The sequence below is a fragment of the Elaeis guineensis genome, chromosome 2 (genome assembly GCF_000442705.2).
Source record: "Elaeis guineensis isolate ETL-2024a chromosome 2, EG11, whole genome shotgun sequence".
NCBI lineage: Eukaryota > Viridiplantae > Streptophyta > Magnoliopsida > Arecales > Arecaceae > Elaeis > Elaeis guineensis.
Window position 1 is genome coordinate 121,182,939 of NC_025994.2, and position 20,143 is coordinate 121,203,081.

General features: G+C 42.4%; 1 protein-coding gene across 1 annotated transcript; it reads left to right on the top strand.

Annotated features, from left to right (window-relative positions):
- Positions 1-18,427: 18,427 nt before the first annotated feature.
- On the top strand, positions 18,428-19,874 carry LOC140855871 (senescence-specific cysteine protease SAG39-like). The gene is made up of 2 exons (XM_073253084.1): positions 18,428-18,901; positions 19,042-19,874. The coding sequence occupies exons 1-2, from the start codon at positions 18,481-18,483 to the stop codon at positions 19,632-19,634; spliced, it is 1,014 nt and encodes a 337-aa protein (XP_073109185.1). The 5' UTR covers positions 18,428-18,480; the 3' UTR covers positions 19,635-19,874.
- Positions 19,875-20,143: the final 269 nt, after the last annotated feature.

Here is a 20,143-nt window from a genome sequence, read left to right on the forward strand (position 1 = left end):
TATTGTTTCTGGAGGGATGCCTGACATATCTGCTGCCGACCAAGCAAATATGTCGGCGTTGGCCGTCAGCAGCTCCGTCAGTCGGCGTCGTTCGGTGTCGGGCAATTGAGACCCGACCCAAATTTTCCTGTCAGGATTTTCTCCTATCGGGATCGCCTCGAGCTGCTCGGCCGGCGAACCCCGTTCTTCCTCCTCCCGTTGGTCCAGCTTGTCGATTGTCAGAGGATCCTTCGACTCGTCGCTTTGAGCGAAGATTTGGAAGCATCGTCGGGCGAGCTGTTGATCTCCGTGCATCTCCCCGATTCTATTTTTGGTCAGAAACCGAACAAGGAGATGATACGTCGAGACGATCGCCTTGAGGGCGTTCAATCCGGGTCGGCCAAGTATGGCGTTGTAGGCCGAAGGAACTTGGACGACCATGAAAGTGAGGGAGACCGTGCTTTGTCGTGGTTCGGTGCCGACCGTCACGGGCAGGGTGATTTCTCCCTCTGTCGTGACGGCATCTCCGGTAAAGCCGATCAGGGGCACAGGGACCCTCCTAAGTCGGTCAGTTGACAGTCGCATTCGGGAGAAGGTCGAGTAAAACAAAATATTTGTCGAACTTCCATTATCAACAAAAATTTATTTTACATCATAATTGGTGATTGTCGCCGCCACAACAACAGCATCATCGTGAGGGGTTTCGATGCCCCGAACGTCGTCTTCTGTAAAGGAGATTACGTCGTCCGAACATCGTCTTCTGTAAAGGAGATTACGTCATCGTGAGGGCCTTTTCGTCGGCCCCCCTCCTGCAGACGTCCCCGGGTCCAGCCGCTTGGAGATCATGTTGATGACTCCGGCCGTCGGCTGGTTGGTCGCCGCCTCTTCAGTCGGCTGGGGGCGTCGATCGGCAACTGGTTGGGTCGGCGGACCCTTCCGAAATTTGTCGAGGTACCCCCGGCGGATGAGATTTTCAATCTCATCCTTCAACTGGATGCACCGCTCGGTGTCGTGGCCGTGGCTTCGGTGGAACCAGCAGTACCTCCGACGGTCGAGGCCTTTTGCCTTCAGAGGCGGAGGCCGTCGCAGGTATTCTTCTCCCTCGATCTCCATCAGGATCTGCGCACGGAGAGCGGAGAGAGGAGTGTAGGAGTCGTACCTGGGATGCACCGGCCTCGAAGTCTGCCGCCGGGGCAATTTTTGGATCTGTCGGGGTGGAGAGAGCCGACTATCGGTCGGGGGCCTGCTTGGTTCGGCGGGCTCCTGACCTTTCCTCCGCTTCTCCTTCGGGCCTTTGGGCTCGGTCAAGCATCGGTCGAACGCTCCTTCGTCCGCGCGCATATACTTGTATGCGCGCTCCAGTAGCTTGGCGTAAGTCCGGGGGAGGGTCTTGTCCAGAGAATAAGTGAATCGGGATGCCCTCAAGCCCCGCTTCATGGCTGAGACAGCCATGTCTTCGTTGAGGTCCCGGACCTCGAGCGTGACCGCGTTGAATCGCGCCACGAAGTGTCGGAGCGTCTCGTTTTCCCCCTGCTTGAGGGAGAAAAGGCTGTCCGACGTTCGCGACGGCTTTCGGCTGGTGCTGAAATGGGCCACGAACGAGTGCTCGAGCTGCCCGAAGGAATGGATACTTCCCGATCGGAGACCGGAGTACCAAGCCCTGGCAGCCTTGCGGAGTGTGGCGGGAAAGCCGATGCAAAAAAGAGCGTCGGTTGCCCCTTGAATCGTCATGAGAGCCTTATAGCTCTCGAGGTGGTCGACTGGGTCGGTGGAGCCGTCGTATGGCTCCACATGCGGCATCTTGAACCGACTGGGAATCGGCTCGTCGAGGACCAGTCGGGAGAGAGGTTGGGCGGTCTGGAAGTCGACGTCGTTGGAAGACTTCTGGCCATCCGTCTGCAGTTGGGCGAGTCGGCGGTCGATTTCCTCGAACCGTCGCTCGTAGTCGTCCGCTCGTAGATGCTGGGAGACCCCAGGAGTGGAGTCTCCGGAGGATTCTGAGAGGGAGGCCGACGGCGTGCGCGGCCGTTTCTCCTTCCTTGCCCATTCCAACGGGGAGGGAGAGGGCCGCTGGGACCGTCGGTCGTCACGCCATGGTCGTCCCTCCTCTTCCCCGTGGGAGCACTGTTGGGGGCGCTCTCACGGAGGCGACAGGGATCGGCGCGGTCGTCGGTGGCTGCCCCTGGAAGGCATAGGTCGGGCTGTCGGTTGCTGCTGGAGGCTTTTGACTGCGTCGGTCAGTACGGTCATCTGCCGTACGATGACCGCAATCTGCGCCTCCGTGGTCACTACAGGACGCGGGGAGCTAGGCTCCGCCGCTGGTGGGGGCGGGGAGGCCTCTTCCCGGCGGGAAGAGCGCCTGGCCGACCCAGTGACTCTCGATCGTTGAGCTCTTGTCTTTGTCATACTACCCCTACCTGGCGCGCCAATCTGTTGCGGCCAATCGCCTCGTCGCCCGATCGTCGGAGAGCGTGCACCTGCAAAAGGAAGTCCGCACTGACCGGAGGCGGCTCCGACGGGGACCCTCCGACGGTCAAGTCAGAGAGGTGACTGGGCAACAGTGAAATGTAGACAGAGAGCTCTGAGAGAGAGAGAGAGAAAGGAGCGAGCCTGCGTTTGTGGGAGAGACGGAGCGGATCGATCCCTTGCACTGTTGTCTTCCCCGGTTTATATAGTGGAGCACGGTATGGCGCCGTCATTAATGGCGCGGACAAGTGAGGAACTGTCAACTCACTGTGGACTGTCAGAGTTGCCGTGAAAATGTCACGTCGCCGTGTGGCCGTCCAATCACCAGGGTTGACCATGCTCTCGGCGGGACAATGCCCCTAGGTAACCGCGCCGCATGTCCGTGTCAGAGCCGACAAGGTCTGGCGGCTGTACGGCGATCGAAGGAGTCGGCCGATCCTAGGTCGGTGGCCAGCAGAGTGGTGTCGGGTTCCTCCGTCGGTCGGTGAGTTTCATGTGAGTTGGCCATCGGACCTCTGGGTTCAGTCGGTCGGGATGGATACGCCCGATATATCTCCAATCGGTGATGGACCGTTGAATGGCCGGTAGTTAGTCGCTGATGGCATCCGTCAGTCGGTCGCCCCGACCGACGATCGGTCGGTCTATCGGCCAGTCGGAGTCGTCCGCCGTTAGTCGATCGCCCCGACCGACGATCGGTCGGTCTATCGGCCAGTCGGAGTCGTCCGCCGTTAGTCGGTTGGGCCGCCAGTCGGTCGGGCCGCCAGTCGGTTGGACCGCCAGTCGGTCGGGCCGCCAGTCGGTCGATCGGTCCGTTATTCGGTCGGTCGGTCGGCGGGTATCCCCCCAACAATATGTATATCATTTTGTCATTTTACGTTATAGTGCTTTCTTAAGCATACTCATGAAATGGTGTAAGACATGCTCCTACTTGTAATTGCAGCCGGAAGCTGCACTGTGTTGCCAATGAATATAAGATACTAGTTATTATATTTTATCTGCACGTGCTTGATTTAGCAAATAATTTTTACATTATCCTTGCTAATCACCGAATAACTAATACAATTTTCTTGGAGAATTGAAGCTGGAGAGAGGCAGGGGAGAGTGCAGATCTTTTACAATATCGATATTGGGCAATTCCTATCAATCGAAATATCTAGGATGTATTTGATTGGAGAAAATTAGATCTACAATGAGAATCGGAATGGATGACTCCCATTCCAGCCATTTGGTTCGAGGGAGTTCTACTTCGATTCCGATTCTGGGATGGAATGAGAATGGCCCAATCCCCTCCAATCCAATCCGGACTCTCTTTGTTGGATTGAAATCCTATTTTGGTGGAATGAGATAAAAAAAAAAAATCATAGAGGTGGAGATGGGGACGTCGACGACAATGAGGTCTGTCAGGTTGGGAAGGCGGGAGAGTTAGACGCCAATGAGGCGGCAGAGGGAGGAGGCGAAGGGGATGGGTAGATGGTGTGGGGCAAGGATAGGGCAGCGAAGGAGAGAGAGAGCCAAGGGTGGAGAGGGCACTGATGGCGGTGGAGGAGAGGTCCACGTCGGGGGAGCAGTTCGTGAGCCGGAGGGAGACAAGGTGGTGGAACGAGGCGGCATTGTCACAGACAGTGGCATTGTCGTGTGGGGAGGGGAGGGCGCAGGGGTCTCGAGTGGTGGAGAGACCGATCGACTGGAGGGCCGTCAGCTGCGAGGGTCCAGAGTCGATCGCTTGCTGCAGGTGACCGGAGGGGCGGGGCCTCGGGCAATCGGAGGGGTGGTTCCCCAAGCGGTTGGCGAGGGTTTTGGGCTCGACGAGGGGGAGGCATGCGGTGCGAGTGGGTTTGCATTCCCACGAACGGCCGCCGGCATCCGGGAGAAAGAGGCGGGGGGGCTGGTCGCGCGGAGGCGGGGGTGAACAGTGGGTGCGATGCGGTCGACGGCGACATGGGGCCGCGGTGGATGCCTCGCGAGGGAAGAGGGAGGTGGCCATGGCCGTGGGGCGGCGTGTGGAGGACCGAAGGGGGGTGGATATGTGTCGGCCATCGGCATAGGGAGGTCGATCGGAGGGTTAGGAGGAAGGGAAGAAAGGAACGAGAGAAAAATAAATAAATAAAAAATTTTAAATATTAAATTATTATTATTTAATTATTTTTAAAAATTTAAAGATATTATTATTATATTTAATTTTTATTTAATATTAATTTTTAAAATAATTAATTTTTAAAAATTTAAGTTAAGAATAAAAATAAAAATTTGAGTTAACTCTGATTCCCATCTTTGTATGAACCGAGCAACAACAATGAGAATCATTCATTCCGATTCTAATTCCGAATACGAACCAAACACTTCGGAAGATTAGGTCATTTCGATTCTGTTTTCAATCCATTCTGATTCTCATTCTGATTCTGATTCTGATCGTAAATCAAACACCCTCCTAATATATTTTAAGTAATTGTGCAAATCAAGCTATTTATTGTAAAAAAAAAAAAAAAAAGTTAAATGTCAGCTGCATGTCCAATCATTGTCCCATCCATTGATTTGATATGGAAGTCGATTATTAATTAACCATATAATATGTGGAGCTTGATTAACACCCGTCTATCTCCATGAAGTGCTCCCATTGTTGGCACCCGTCTAAGCCTTGAATGGATAGAGGATCTTTAGCATCTTTTAGTGAAATTTACCATCTACACTGATTTCTGAAAATATAAGCTTTTATCTAATAAGATGCATGTATATCATCCGACAACAAGGTAGAGAAGATGAATTAAATTTGATAAATAGGTTTGTTTATGCATCATGAATATACCAATCAGATTTCTCTAACAAATCTAAGCAGCAATATCATGATACTTAACCAATTAATTTCCAAAACTTAAACTGCTAAGAAAAATATCAAAAATGTTAATTAGGCTTAACAGAAACTCTTCCTTGCACAATAATTTAATGGTTATTCAGGAATAAATATTTTGATTGTGAGGACCTGATTTGACAATTGGCTTGCTTTGATATCAATTCCTCATTGTTGTGTTGTAAATAAAAGTCTAAGCTTTGACTTCTTCGAAACAAACTAATTATAATTACACGGATACATAGTTTAAGATTTGTTTGATTTTTTCCCTCTCCAATCTTAAATAGTATTTTTAAACATTGAATTATTGATCCAACATTTCTGTAACAGTGAAGCCACAAACAATGCAGAACTTAACGCAATCCAAAAATCTATCTCGTATACCAATGATGCAATATCTGCCCTGACATATTGTAAAACATAAAATAGATTTATAACCTATTAATCGTGTCCCCCCTTCATGCTAGTGGAAATCCTCCGTTTGACGCTTAGTAATATCGTTTTCCCAAACGTTTTTTTTTGTTAATTAATCTTATCAGGTGATGCTTATGTTATTTTTCTCAAAAACACGAGTGGTAGGATGCGGCTTTGCCTGTGCACAAATTGTCATTGTAAGAGCCCGGCCCGTTTTACTTAGGGTTGGGCTGACCTGGATTGGCCTGGGGGCCGGCCTCTTGGGGCTATCATGCATGGGTGGCACGTGCTAGGGGAGGAAGACTCCCGATCTGAGTCTTCCACTGTTACCCGATTCCGATAGAGAAAAGGAGTCGTAGGCTCACCGGACTCCTAGGATGTAGCCTATCCACTCTTCCCTCTAAGCATCGCCTCTCATACTCGAACCAATCCACCCGGATCTCTTCTCCATAGCTATCCCTGAGTTCCTCAGCCGTCATCGTCGGCTTCATCAACTCGATTTGCCGCAGTCAAGTCGTCGGAATCGATCGAAAACTGGAGGCTCTGTTTCTTTTATTATCTTCCAAGTCGGCTGAGAGAAGAAGAAGAATAAAAAGCGTGAAGATTTTTTTTTTTTTTAAATGAATATCCTTGGCTCTCTTTATTCTCTCTTCTTCACTTTTTCTTGATTTTGCGGTGGTTTCTTGATTTTAGAGAGAAGATAAAATACAAGGTGTTACGGATATCAGTCGAGAGAGAGAGAGAGAGTATGCTTTCTTGATTGTTAACTGCATTCTTTTCGGAAAAAACTAAGTAAATTACAAGAAGAATTGATATATCTTGATCCCGAATAGGTGTTGTTGTCCACGAAAAAAAAGAAAAAAAAAACTTTGGCTTTTGCAGCGGTTTCTTGATTGCCATTAAGCATTCTTTGCAAAGGGCAGCGTCTCTTCGTAATGGAGTTCTTAGATAGAGTTCAATGTTTCATTTTTTGGCATTGATTAATCAATCGTTAACTGAAAATCCCTATCCCCGTTTGTAAGATATTGCTGGAAGAAACAGCCTTTCAAAAGTTATAGTGCAGATGAAAGTACTTTTAAGATCTCAATAAATATTTTATAGCACCTTTTAAAAACTGAGAAGCATGGGATTATTTTCAAAATCTATCTAGAACCCTAACTCCTTAAGCAATAGTTCAAAAAACATAGTACATCATCCAAAACATAACATAATAAAATAATCTTAAACCATAAAGTAAGGTGTAAAATAATATTTTCGCTCCATAAGTGATATTAAACTAATCAAAAGCCCACTCCAGCTTAGATAAACTGAGACATATGGCGAGAAGTTTGGCCATTCACACATGCATTCTTAAATCTGTAGTTGACGAACCAACTTGATACGAAGGGTTGCAAGAAAGTCCAGTACCAAAGGGATTTGGTTCTTTGTTATTTATTAGTAGAGAAAGTTTAACCTTCTAGTTATGTCAGATAAAAACATAAATGATACTATGATTGGAAAAAAGCCAATAGCTAAATGTAGCTAAATGTAACTCAGATTACATTACTTTGCTTTTTATTTATTTGATTTGGTAACTACAATTAGACAATTAAGCATCTCTATAGTATGTATGCTAACTCTATGTTTCATGTTATTTCTGCTATATATAAGTGCTTCTCTTAAATGGTTCACATGATAGAGAAGCTAGTGGTTTGTTTGCTTCTGGCTTTGCAAGCAGAATTATGGAAGCTCTAAATCGAACTTATGGAGATCCTGGGAAAAGTCTTAAGAAACTTCTAACGTATCCACGTAGTTCACATCTTCTAATCACTCATATTGTATTTGCTAGTTTCCTATATTTTCTCATCCTTCGGACTGCAGAAAGTTATTGCTATATGAGATTGGTCATTTGTGCATGTGTTACGAAAGATGACAATAAGAATATTGTAGATTCAAAAAAGACGTCATTTAATTATAACCTTTTTACCAATACTTATATTGAGCAGTTGCCTTCTAATCTCACTTGTAGAGAACCCACGTTTGTTCGTGGCCCATTATTAGGCTGGGTAAGGATGAATGTAGGGCCAGTTCACTAGGGCTTTAATGGTCAAGGGGAAATTGGAAGAGGGCTACCCCTGCTGTGATGCCCATTGACTTCAGGAGTCTTCTGTGTGTCTGTGTGTGTTTCCCCTCATAGTTCACTTTACATGGAAACAAATCCTGTTATATTTTGCTTTTCATGATTCTGTCCCAACTCATTTCATGCGCAGCCCAGCGATTACACCAATGCTTTGTTGGTTCCCAGAGATGGTCAAGGTCCTGTTGATGTTCATTCTTTGGCTACTCAAGGAATTTTTCATGTGGTATGTTGTCCATATTTTATCACCTATTACAAATAATTTTGCAGTGGTTATAGGGCAACATATTATTTTGTATGTAAATCAACAATGGAACAACCAGTTAACTTGTCTTGTTCATTGCTAAACTAAATTTCTTCTGTTTCTAAAGAGTTCGGGCTTGTCTGTGGGAGATGATGCCATTAAGCTAGTTCATTTACTGAATGCTGCGTACAGTGGGAAGAAAATATACGCCATGGTGATTATGAAGCCTTCTTTGATACTATGAAGGAAATGAGGTTGGTGGCTTTGTATTTGAAAGAAACCATGTCATTATTAGTCACGAATTTTATTTCTATATAACTTATTTTCACCATCACCATCATGCATTATTGTTGGCTACCGCATCTCAGATTCTCCAACCCAAAGCTTTACCGATCCGTATGGTTTTTTAGGTAACAAAGCGTCATTTGAAAGTTCTAAAAGAAAATTAAGGCAATAAATCATTACCAATTGTATAAAGAGATGAGCAGAGTGAGACTTCCGCACTTTCTAAAACTTCTTTTCCACTTCTCTAATTTGGAACAAGAGAAAGCTATGATCAAATACGAGCACATTACCATCATTCATTCACAGTGTTGATCCATTCATCAGCTGTGTTACCTAGGCCCTCATGTCAGCTCCAAAAAATCGTAATTGGACACATATCCGACCCAGATGTGTAGGAGGTACTAGAAAATTTATGAATTATATAGTTGCCTTTTCTTTTTTTTTTTTTGGCTGAGATGGATGTGACCCATCATCTCGTATGAGTAAATCTAATAAAATTAAAAAATAAAATATTATAGAAAGAAGAAAAAATTAATGAGAAATACTTAATTGAGTTTAAACTTAAAAGTAACTATCCTTTAAGTTTCAACTGAAAGATCCTATCCATTTGAAACATAATTTAAAAGCAGCTATCCAAATTAGATGAAATAATCCAATTGACCTTGCAGTTATAAAACAACACTACACTATTATAAAGTAATATTATACTATTATAAAATAATACTATACTATAATAAAAGCAATACTACACTATTATAAAGTAATACTACACTATTATAAAGTTATATTATACTATTATAAAGCAACACTGTATTATTGTAAAAAAATACTTAGGGCTGAAAATGGGCTCGGGTCAAATTTCGGTCTTAGCCCAAAACTATTCAGACTGGGCTCGAGCCCGATTTAATTTCAGGCCAAGCTCGGGCAGTCCTTTGGCCTGGCCCGAGCCCAGCCTGGGCCCAAGCCCGAAGTCAGGCCTGACCCTTCCGCCCTCCTTCACCTTTATCTGGACTCCGATACAATCTAAAAGGATTAGAGTGGAAAATCTCCCTATTGATCAGAGGGAACCGCTATCGAGAAAAGACGACGCATCGATGCCGGAGGTGGAGGTAGCATCGGACTTAGCTGCGGGAGATGGCAACTGCGGTGGAGGGAAGTCGGAGGCATTGATGGTGGCGGAGCTCTTCGATCATCAGCCTCAGAGATCCCAATCTCGAAGCACCTTGTCCGAATCCACCTGAAAAGGATTCGGAAAGATGATCAACTTCAGATTGCTCGCAATCCGCGACAGATCTCATCAGACGGTGTCCCAGATGAGCTCTATCAGCATGTTGGGCAGTGACCCAAAGTCATCGACCGTGATGCCACCGCAGGAGCTCTCGACGGAGGGGATGTTTGATGGTACGATAGTGGGAGCTTTCTGGTAGGCGGCGTTCTCCGGTACTCCTCCGTTTCCCCTGCCAACCTCTTCCTCCTCCGCTCCTCCCTCCACTCCCTTGCCTCTAACCGTCCCCTCCCCTACTCATCCCCTCTCTCTGCAACAAGCTCGCCCAAGCCCGATTGGGTTCGAGCCTGATTCAGATTTGGATGCTGGCTGGCCCGATTGGATTCGGACCGGTCTCAGTCTGGGCTCGAGCCGATCTCTAGCCTGTATTTTTTCAAAAAATTTGGACCTAAGCCTGACCCGAAGCCCAAAAAATTATTTCGAACTGAGCTCAAGTAGAAGTAGAACCCGACCCGACCCGACCCAGTTCCAGCCCTAGTAATACTACACTATGATTATATAATACTAACTTATTATAAATAAATACTACATTAATATAATATAATAAAGTCACATCATATTATTATTATAAAAAAATACTACACTAATATAATATAATACTACTTTATTGTAAAAAAATATTATATATAATATAATAAAATAATATTACATTATTATACAAGAATATTATACTAATATAATATAATACTACCTTACTGTAAAGGAATACTATACTATGATTATATAATACTGCAGTATTTTAAAGGATATAAGGGTATAAAGATAATTTCAGCCAAAATAGATAGTTGCTTTTAATTTATGTTTGGAATGGATAGGTATTTTTATATAAAACTTATTTGAAAAGCTGCTTTTAAGTTGAAAATAGAGTTGGAGATTTATCTCTAGTTTTCTATATAAAGAATACTGAATTCTAGATAAGTCCTCCCAAAATACCCTTGAGTTATGGTTGCCATTTTTAAAGATTGGTACAAAGAAACTCTTCTAACAATGAGTTTGACCCTCCATTTTCATGTTAGAAGTGAATATCCATTCTTTTAGTGTTGGCCAAGCATGTGGGTATTGAACCATAAAAAATGTTCTCTCTTATACACTTAGGTTAAATTGCAAAGTTTAAATGAGAAACATGCATGGTGAAAGGCTTTAACAAATGATATCTTCTTAATATTTTATGTGCAATGACTAGACAAATAATATTGAAAATATATATAATTAAGTTAATATTATAATATATCTTACATATCCCTCGGTACTCCTTTTCTCTCTTGCGATGTGAAGGATAGGGACATACCTCTGGTTCTTGTATCTGCATCCATGGAGCACTGCTCATTAGCTTCATTTAGAGCCAAATCCTATTCTATCATTTTGCTCTACAAAAAGTTGATTTCATCAAGTTTATTGACATGATTTTACACGATACAAATATGTATAAAATTTTAATTAAATTTGTTAATCAAAATAATTATTCATTAAACTCAAGAGACCTAAAGCAGAGATGTATGACTATATAAGTTTACAGTATTTTATTGAGGGATGAGAAATACTATACTTTGTTGGGGATGTCTGGCTAGGATACTACCACCATAGGATCTTTTCAATACCGTTTAGTACAGTAGGAAGAAAGAAAAAATTAAAACAGAAATACGATCAAATATGTGGATCAGTCAAAAGGCTCATCTCTACGGGACATGCAAGCTTCACTATGAAAAAGAGAAGATTATAATGGGAGATCACACCCTCAACCCTTGTACACCCAATCTCTCTCTCAATAAGAAGCTCTCACTCATAAAAGCTTTCACTTTGGGAGATCTCTGAGTCTCTGAAATGATCGTTGTCTGCTGCCTAACAGTCTGCCCAAAGCACTACTGTTCTTTTACTCTCTATTGGCTGCTGCAGCTCTCTGCTCCATGATTTCAGGTCTCTGCCGAACCACCACCACTCTTGATTTTCTACGGCTCTATTCAATAGTACCCCAGCATCCCTATTTAAAGGCCCAGGCCATGTGCGAAATCTCATCAAAAATAAAGTTCGAATCAGATTAGAATAGGTCACTATATCCTATTTAGAAAATAACTCCCAATGTTTCATAACACCCTCTCTCTTATTGGATCCGCAACCGCCCAAAATCACCGCACGCCCGCATCCACCAGATATTGGGACACTTTAGCTGCTACAGTGTCCCTTATACACCACGATAAAAATGTGGACCCTTAAAGGGTCCACGTGCCTGCCAACACCCCATGAAAATAGGGCAGTCCATCGTGGACCAAGAAGGAGAAAATGCGGCCTAGGCCACCCGCTTGCGGGCCGCACATGCGCATGCCTGGGCTCATGCCGCACCTATGCATCTGCATGTTGGGCCGCGCTGTCGAGCCTGGCCAGCCCGCCGCCGGCTTCCACCACCCATAGGCCATGCCACCTGCTTCAGACTTCTTTCTCGCGTATCTTCACCGTCTGGACTGTATTTGGACTGTTTTTGGACTTGTTGGACTCCTTTCATCATCTTGGATCTCATTCTGGACTTATTATGGATCGAATCTCGAGATATTTTTTTTAACAATCTTCATCTTGACTTGATATTCGGCCTCCTCCACAATAACTCTGAGAGCTTTTGGATCTCCTCGTCTCCATGTCCTGAGGCAATCATTTGCTGATCATGAATGGACAAATATAAGAGTCGAGTCAGACCGTTCGATCCCATCTTCATCATATGCTATGCTCTTCCTGACTTGAGATCTGCTCGGGGTATCTTCCTGCGATAATAAAAATTTCATCCTTCCAAGTCTCGCATTTTGTATCCGATCCATCTCTATCTAGAGCTCCACCTCGCTCTGAGCTCCTCCTGGCTCCTGAAGCTCCATCTCACACTGAGCTCTCTGCTAGATAGTAATATCCACTCATCCTCTTCTTTCCTTCTAGCATAACACTATCGCCTCGCAATACCTTCAGAATTTCTCTACCAGCTACTGTCCTGTAGCCTCTCGAATCTAATCTGCTCAGTGAGATAAGATTCCATCTAAAATCGGATATGTATCGGACCTTCCTCAATCTTCTCACTACACCATCATGTGTTCTTCAATTGACTGTCTCGATGTCTTTAATCGCATAGTTTGATCCATCTGACAGATAAATAGTATCCTCACTGCTCTCTAGAGAGTCAAACTGCTCATCTCTACAACATATATGATAGATGCATGCAGAATCTAAAATTTATTGTTGGAAAGAAGTAGATACCTCATCAGATATCTTCAAGATATCATCCTCTGACTCACTACTGATCGTCGCTGTGATAGCCCTCATTCGATTCCTAAGTTGAGGATAATCTCTGACTAGATACCTCAACTCATCATATTAGTAATATCTGATCTTGCTTAAGTTTCTCATCTTAGACTGGGACCATCCTCATCGCGATCTCCCATCACTCTGTTTGTTGCCTTCTGCTTTTTCAGAAACTGCCAAAGCTGAGCTGCCGTCTGAGCTCGAAGCTGGATTCTCTCTCTTAAGAATCTCACTCTGAAAAATTACCATGATGACCTCATCCATCTTCATGATACTCTTCTCCACTAAAAGAGTAGTCACTAAGAACTCATAAGAAAGAGAAAGTGATGCTAGCAAGACCAACACTCTGATCTTCTCCTCAATTTTCTCGCCAACATTGAGAAGGTCGGTGAAGATCTTCTAGAAGTGGCTAAGATGTTTCTGCATGCTTTATCCCTCAGTCATCCGCAGCTGATAGAACTGTCTTCAGAGAAAAAGGGTGTTAATAAGAGACTTCGTCATGTACAACTCCTCGACTTTCGACCACAGCACTATTGGAGAAATCTCATCATGCACATGGATCAGCACCTCATCCGTTATGTACAAGCGGATCGTACTCACCATCTATATCTGAAGCCACTTTCAATCCTGCATCTCCATAGTAGTCGGCTTTTCCTTGCACAAGAGAGCATCGATCAATCCTTGCTGGATAAGTACATCCTTCACCCTTACCCACCACAATGAGAAATTTCTCTTTCCATCAAACATGTTGATCTCCACCTTAATTGAGCTTATCTTTTCTATCTTCAATCTTACTCACCACTACCGCAACCTACATCCTAGTACCGCCTCGCTCTGATATCACTTGTTAGGGATATCTGATTAGGACACCACCACCACAGAATCTTTTCAATACCGCTCGGTATAGTAAAAAAAAGAAGAAATAAAAATAGAAATACAATCAAATATATGGATCAGCCAAAATGCTCATCTTCATGGAGCATGTAAGCTTCAGTATGAAAAAAAAAATTACAAGAGGAGATCACACCCTCAATCTTTGTACATCCAGTCTCTCTCTCAATAAGAAACTATCCTTCATAAAAGCTCTCTCTTTGGAAGATCCCTGAACTCCTAAAATGATTGATGTTCGCTGCATAACAATCTGCCCGAAGCATCCCTATTCTTCTGCTCTTTGTTGGCTGCTGCTGCCCTCTGCTCCATAGTTTTAGGTCTCTACCGAACCACCACCACTCTCGATTTCCTGCGGCTTTATTCAACAGTACCCCAGCATCCCTATTTAAAAGCCCAGGCCGTGTGCGAAATCTCGTCAAAAATGAAATTCGAATCGGGTTAGTATAGGTCTCTGTATCCTATTTAGAAAATAACTCCCAGTATTTCATAACACCCTTTCTCTTATTGGATCCACAACAGTCAAAACTTGCTGTGTGCCCGCATTCGCCAGATATCGAGACACTGTAGCTGCTACAGTGTCCCTTATACACCGTGATAAAAATGTGGACCCTTAAAGGGTCCATGTGCCTGCCAACACCCCATGAAAATAGGGCAGTCCATCATGGATTGGGAAAGAGAAAATGTAGCCAAGGCAGCCCGCTCGCGGGCCACATGCGCGCACACTTGGGCCCGTGCTGTGCCCGCATGTCCTTACGTTGGGCTGTGTTGTCGGGCCTAGCTGCGTCACCGATGACCTCTGCTGTTCTATAGGTCGTGCCATCTGTTCCGGATTTCTTTCGCGTATATCTTCATTGTCTAGACTCTATTTAGACTGTTCTTGCGCTCGTTGGACTCCGCTCGTCATCCTGGATCTTGTTCTAGACTTATTGTGGATCGAATTTCGAGATATTTTTCATAACATACTTTCATACTTGTTTTGTATGCATGACTAGAGTGAATTTATGAAGACTGTTTGCCCCCATCATCTGTTGCTCCTAGACAACTTCTGTGGAATCTTGCTTTTTATTTAGTTTTAGTTAGTATATTGAAGTCAAATAAGAATAAGACTTCTCTTACATACTAACTAATATAGTTCGTTACTTCAAAAAATAAAAATTACATATCCAAGAGATACCCTTCATGAAAGGCCATTCATATCCTCTTTCTTCTTCATCAAGTCTTTCCATCCAATCCTCTTCCTGATCAAGTCATTTCTTCCATATCTATAAGGTCTTCTTCATCAAGCCTAGTATTCCACATTCCTCTCTTGTGCTTGAGTGAGATATTCATGCCATAATAGATTATTTATGATTCCTTATAATAAGTACCAATGCCGACTGTTGAATTGCCTGGTGGAATAGTCTGCAACCATTAAACGATCTTGTCAAGGAAAAAACTGAAAATGCCACAATTATTGTCACAGAAAAGGGAAGGGCTTCTGTTACAAGTAGGTGCAAACATAAGAGGCAAAAGTGCATTGTATGTGATTTTTATTTTTGACCACTAACATATTTCCATTCCAAGAATCAAAATATGCATGCTATTTTGCATTTTTACAAAATTTAAATTAGCATAAATGGTTTAATCTAATCTTGAACTACTTTTTTGGAGTTATGGAGTCCTACACAATTTTATTTTATTTTAATTTTTGAGAAAAAATTGGGGAGGGGGGTTGGGGAACCTCCCATACTTAACCATATCAAGTCCAATTTTTTGAGGTTGCATCCCTCAAAAATCAGATCCAGAATCTTTTGTTGCTGATTAAGAGGTGGTGATCAATGAAATAAGTCCTAGTTTCCAAAGTCATGCGTATATGAATGGCAAAACTCCACGTGATCAACATGCTTATGCATATTATATTCAGCATCAGACCACTTTGTCGAGTGGAATCCTTCATTTTGGCATCTTTAATCATTGTGTTTTAATTTTGTCAATTATGTCTTAAGATATATCAAGAATCTATGAATCAAACTGCGTGGAGGTTGGTTTAGTTCTGTTCCTTTTTATCTTATTCATGTCTTTGGTACATCTTTTACCCCTTTTTTCCACCTAAATCACTGGCGGACTTCATCCTTTCAACATATATATATATATATATATATATATATATATATATATATATATATATATATATATATATATATATATATTGATGTGCTTTATTGCAATTCTAAGCAAATTCTTTCTCAATTCACTATAATTTGAGGTGATGTCAATTATCTATGTTTTGACCACATATAGAGAACATGTAAATGTTTTTAATTAGTATAGGATTGACACATGAGTCAATATCTGCTATTGCATTATATTTGTAGCATGCTAAGGACTTGGTAATATAGTATGGTTCTGGAGCTGTATTTTTTCTTTAAAACTACCCACTTATGATGTTGACTTGCTTTCCATCTTCCTCACATGTTGTGGACGCCTTTCTTTCTGTACTTGTTCTCTCGGGAATAGAAAATTTACGTAAAAATTTATATTTTCCTTAGTAAGTATTTTCAGACAACATGTAGATAGAAAAGTAACTTATTATATTTTTTTATGCATTGGAATGTGGCTTGTTTATCTGTTATCCATATTTTTTTGTTTTACTATTTTTTCAAATAAGTAAGATATATCCATATTTTCTATAATGACCTATATTATATAAATATTATTATTATATAATAATATCATATTATTTTCATTATATTATATATTATATTACTTAATCACATAATAATATAATATTATATATTATTATTATAGGTTAGCCATATTTTAGACATTAAATAAAAAGATTATTTCACCGATTGGTGGGAAAATAATTTACTCATCTTTCAAGTGGATGAGTCTTTTTGTCCTTTTTATAGATAATTCTATGTAGAGAAAAATAATTTAGCAATGTAGCGAAGCATAAGGATATGATAAGTTGGTTGATAAAAATGCTCATCATGAACTTTTCAATGATATTTATCGATAAAAAATAAATCCTCAATGCCTTCGGTGCATTATTATGACTTCCCAGTTAACTGTCCACTCTTGCAACAGTCTAAAACATTACACAATGACCCAACACTTGTCCACTTGTATGACTAGAGTTTTGCAGACTAATTAGTGTAGGTCTTAATCAATTGCAAGCCCAATAAATCCAAAAATAAAACTGAAATAAATACATAAAAGAAAACGAAGTATTTGATAGACTTGTTATGTGAACCGGTCCGCGTCGTCCATAAGAATCGTATGGACGAGCGAGTGGTCTGCGTTCAAGCTAATCAGCTACCGCTTATCACGCTCTTGAAGACATGTGATGCAAGTTAATAGAGCATGCAAAGTTCCAGGTTTTTCTTCTACGCGAAAACCTCTATACAAACACTCAAGCCACGCTAACTCTTTGCTCGCATCCCCTCCAGTACTAAATAGCTGCACTTTCACCATAGCTCAAAAAGATCTTGCTAAAAATAATTCTTGTTTATATGATTAAAAGTGGCAAAAAAGCTTCATTTTGGAACTCCATCAATTTTTAAAATAACTACAATGATGCTTATACTAGGTGGGCTCTCTAGCCTTTTGTCATAGAATTAGATTTCTTCTAAACAATGAAGGATTGATCCACTCTAAAGATTATTGTAGCATATTTAATTATTATATTTTACTTTGTTTAATTGTATGTACCATGTACATATCAAGAATCTATGAATCAGATTCTGCGGAGGTTGCATTGATTTAGTTCCTTTTTTTTTTTAATCTAATAAGTCACTCGCAAATGAAGTGCTTGCATCATAGGTAAAAATAAAGAATCCATCTCTCTTATCAATCCCTCCATTGAGATAAAAAATGCAAGTACAACTACCATCAGCATTTAAATTATCGACTAATTAACCAAATTCGGGTGCTGTCAATCGTCTGTGTTTGTTGTATATAGAGATCATGTATATATCTTTTGTACAGGACTCACACATGAGTAGTAAACATCTGTTTTCACATTATCTTTGCAACACCCCCAACACCTGACAATATAACATGGTTCTTAACAATATTCCTTACCCAAAAAAAAAAAAAAAAACTTGACAATATTACATGGTTCCGGTAGTCTCCTTCAATATTATTATTAAATCACCTAGTTAAGATGCTGAATTACCTTACGTCTTCCTTGCACGTTGTGGACTCCTCTTCTTTATTGTCATTGGTGCATGACTGTGACTTCACAATGACCCACCGCCTGTTTACCAAATATTTGATCGACTTGGCAGCGCAAACCGGTCCGCGTAAAAACTCGTTACGCAAAATTTAGAGGCCACTGATAGCAACTCGGGCCAAATTTGGGGCGCAACTCTCGTTTGGATCGCTATATTGTGGCCCACGAAGCGACTCGGCCGGTCTTCTCCTGAAGTGCGTCACACGTTTTCTAAAGAGCATTGAGCGGGCGCACAACAATATTGGACGAGCGAGATGTCTACGTTCAGCGAAATCAGCTACCGCTCATCACGCTCTGGAAGACGTGTGATTATGCGTCGAGAGGACACACAAAATTTCAGGTCTCTTCCAAGCCAAACTTCTATATAAACACTCGTCACCCTAGCTCTTTGCCCACATCCCCTCCAATTCTAAATTGCCACTCAACCCACTTAGCAGAACCGTTCCAAAGTCTTTCCACAGCAATGGCTCACCGATGCTTTGTGCTTGCATTGATAGTCCTAGGTGTTTGGGTCTTTGGAGCCATGGCTCGTGGCATTGCTGACGTGCCCATGTCGACAAGGCACGAGCAGTGGATGGCTCAATATGGGCGAGTCTACAAGGATGCAGCAGAAAAAGAGAGACGATTCCAAATCTTTAAAGACAACTGCAACTACATCGAGTCTGTCAATAGAGCCGGCAATCGCAAGTATAAGCTCGGTCTCAACCAGTTTGCTGACATGACCAACGAGGAGTTCAAGGCCTCTCACCTTGGATTCAAGCCCATGCGCCTTACAAAGTCCGCGACAGGAAGCTTTCAGTATGCCAACTTGACCGACGTATCTGACAGCATGGACTGGAGAACCAGAGGTGCAGTTACTCCTGTCAAAAATCAAGGCTCATGTGGTAAGATATATATAATGTACCGTGGGTTATTCTTCTCAGAAACTTCCGATGAGTTATTTAAATTTAAAGAATAGCAAGATACATGAAAGATGTTACCAAGTAACATCGAACAAGTCATCTAACCAACAACATGTATGTAGGGTGCTGTTGGGCATTCTCCTCTGTAGCAGCCATTGAAGGGATTACTCAAATCAACAATGGCAACTTGGTCTCCTTGTCGGAGCAACAACTTGTAGACTGTGACGTCAAAGATGGAAACCGAGGATGCCACGGGGGATTCATGACTCGTGCCTTCCAATACGTCATTGATAATGGAGGGATAACAACTGAAGAGAATTATCCTTACATGGCAGCTGATGGCACTTGTGACACCAACAAGGCATCATCATCGGCAGCTACCATCAGCGGCTACCAGAACGTGCCCGTAAATGATGAGTCCTCGCTCTTACAGGCAGTCTCAAAGCAGCCTGTTTCAGTTGGCATTGATGGTGGTGGGCAAGACTTCCAGCACTACTCCAGTGGCATCTTCGCGGGCCCATGTGAAACTAATATGGACCATGCTGTGGCTGCTATTGGTTACGGGACAGCTGAGGATGGGACCAAATATTGGCTGCTCAAGAATTCGTGGGGTACAACTTGGGGTGAGAAAGGATACATGCGCATCCAGCGTGACGTTAGTGCACCGGAAGGGCTTTGTGGTATTGCCAAGCTTGCTTCTTACCCAACAGCATAAATTCAACGATCTTCTACGTCCTATGACACCTTACTAATAACTTAGAGGAATCTTTACGAAAAGAAAAAAAAGATTGAAAAAAATAAAAGAGAGAGAATAATATCTATGTCATGTAATATCTTATATGTATTAGTGCTTTGTTAGGCGAAGTCATCTTGTAGTGTTGAGACTTGCTCCTATTTGCAGTTGTACTACGAGGCTGCTTTGTGTGGTCAATGAATCTAAGATATTAGTTGGTTATTATGTTTGATGTTTGCTTGATTTAGAAGATAATTTTTTGTTATTTTCTCCTATTCGGATCACCTGGCAATGGGTTAGAGAAGGCAAATTAAACATGATCCATAAGATTTTTGTGCACAAATATACCAATCAAGGTTCTCTGACAAATCTAAGCATCCATATAATGTTAATTAACCAATTAATCTCCAAAACTTAAACTCATAAGAAACATATCAAAAACGTAAATTAGGCTTAACATAAATTCTTCTTTGCATAATAATTTAATGGTT

Coding starts and splice junctions, on each gene's coding strand:
- LOC140855871 (XM_073253084.1), top strand. CDS start 18,481: ATGGCTCACCGATGCTTTGTGCTTGCATTGATAGTCCTAGGTGTTTGG. Junction 18,902..19,041: donor CAAAAATCAAGGCTCATGTG/GTAAGATATATA, acceptor ACATGTATGTAG/GGTGCTGTTGGGCATTCTCC.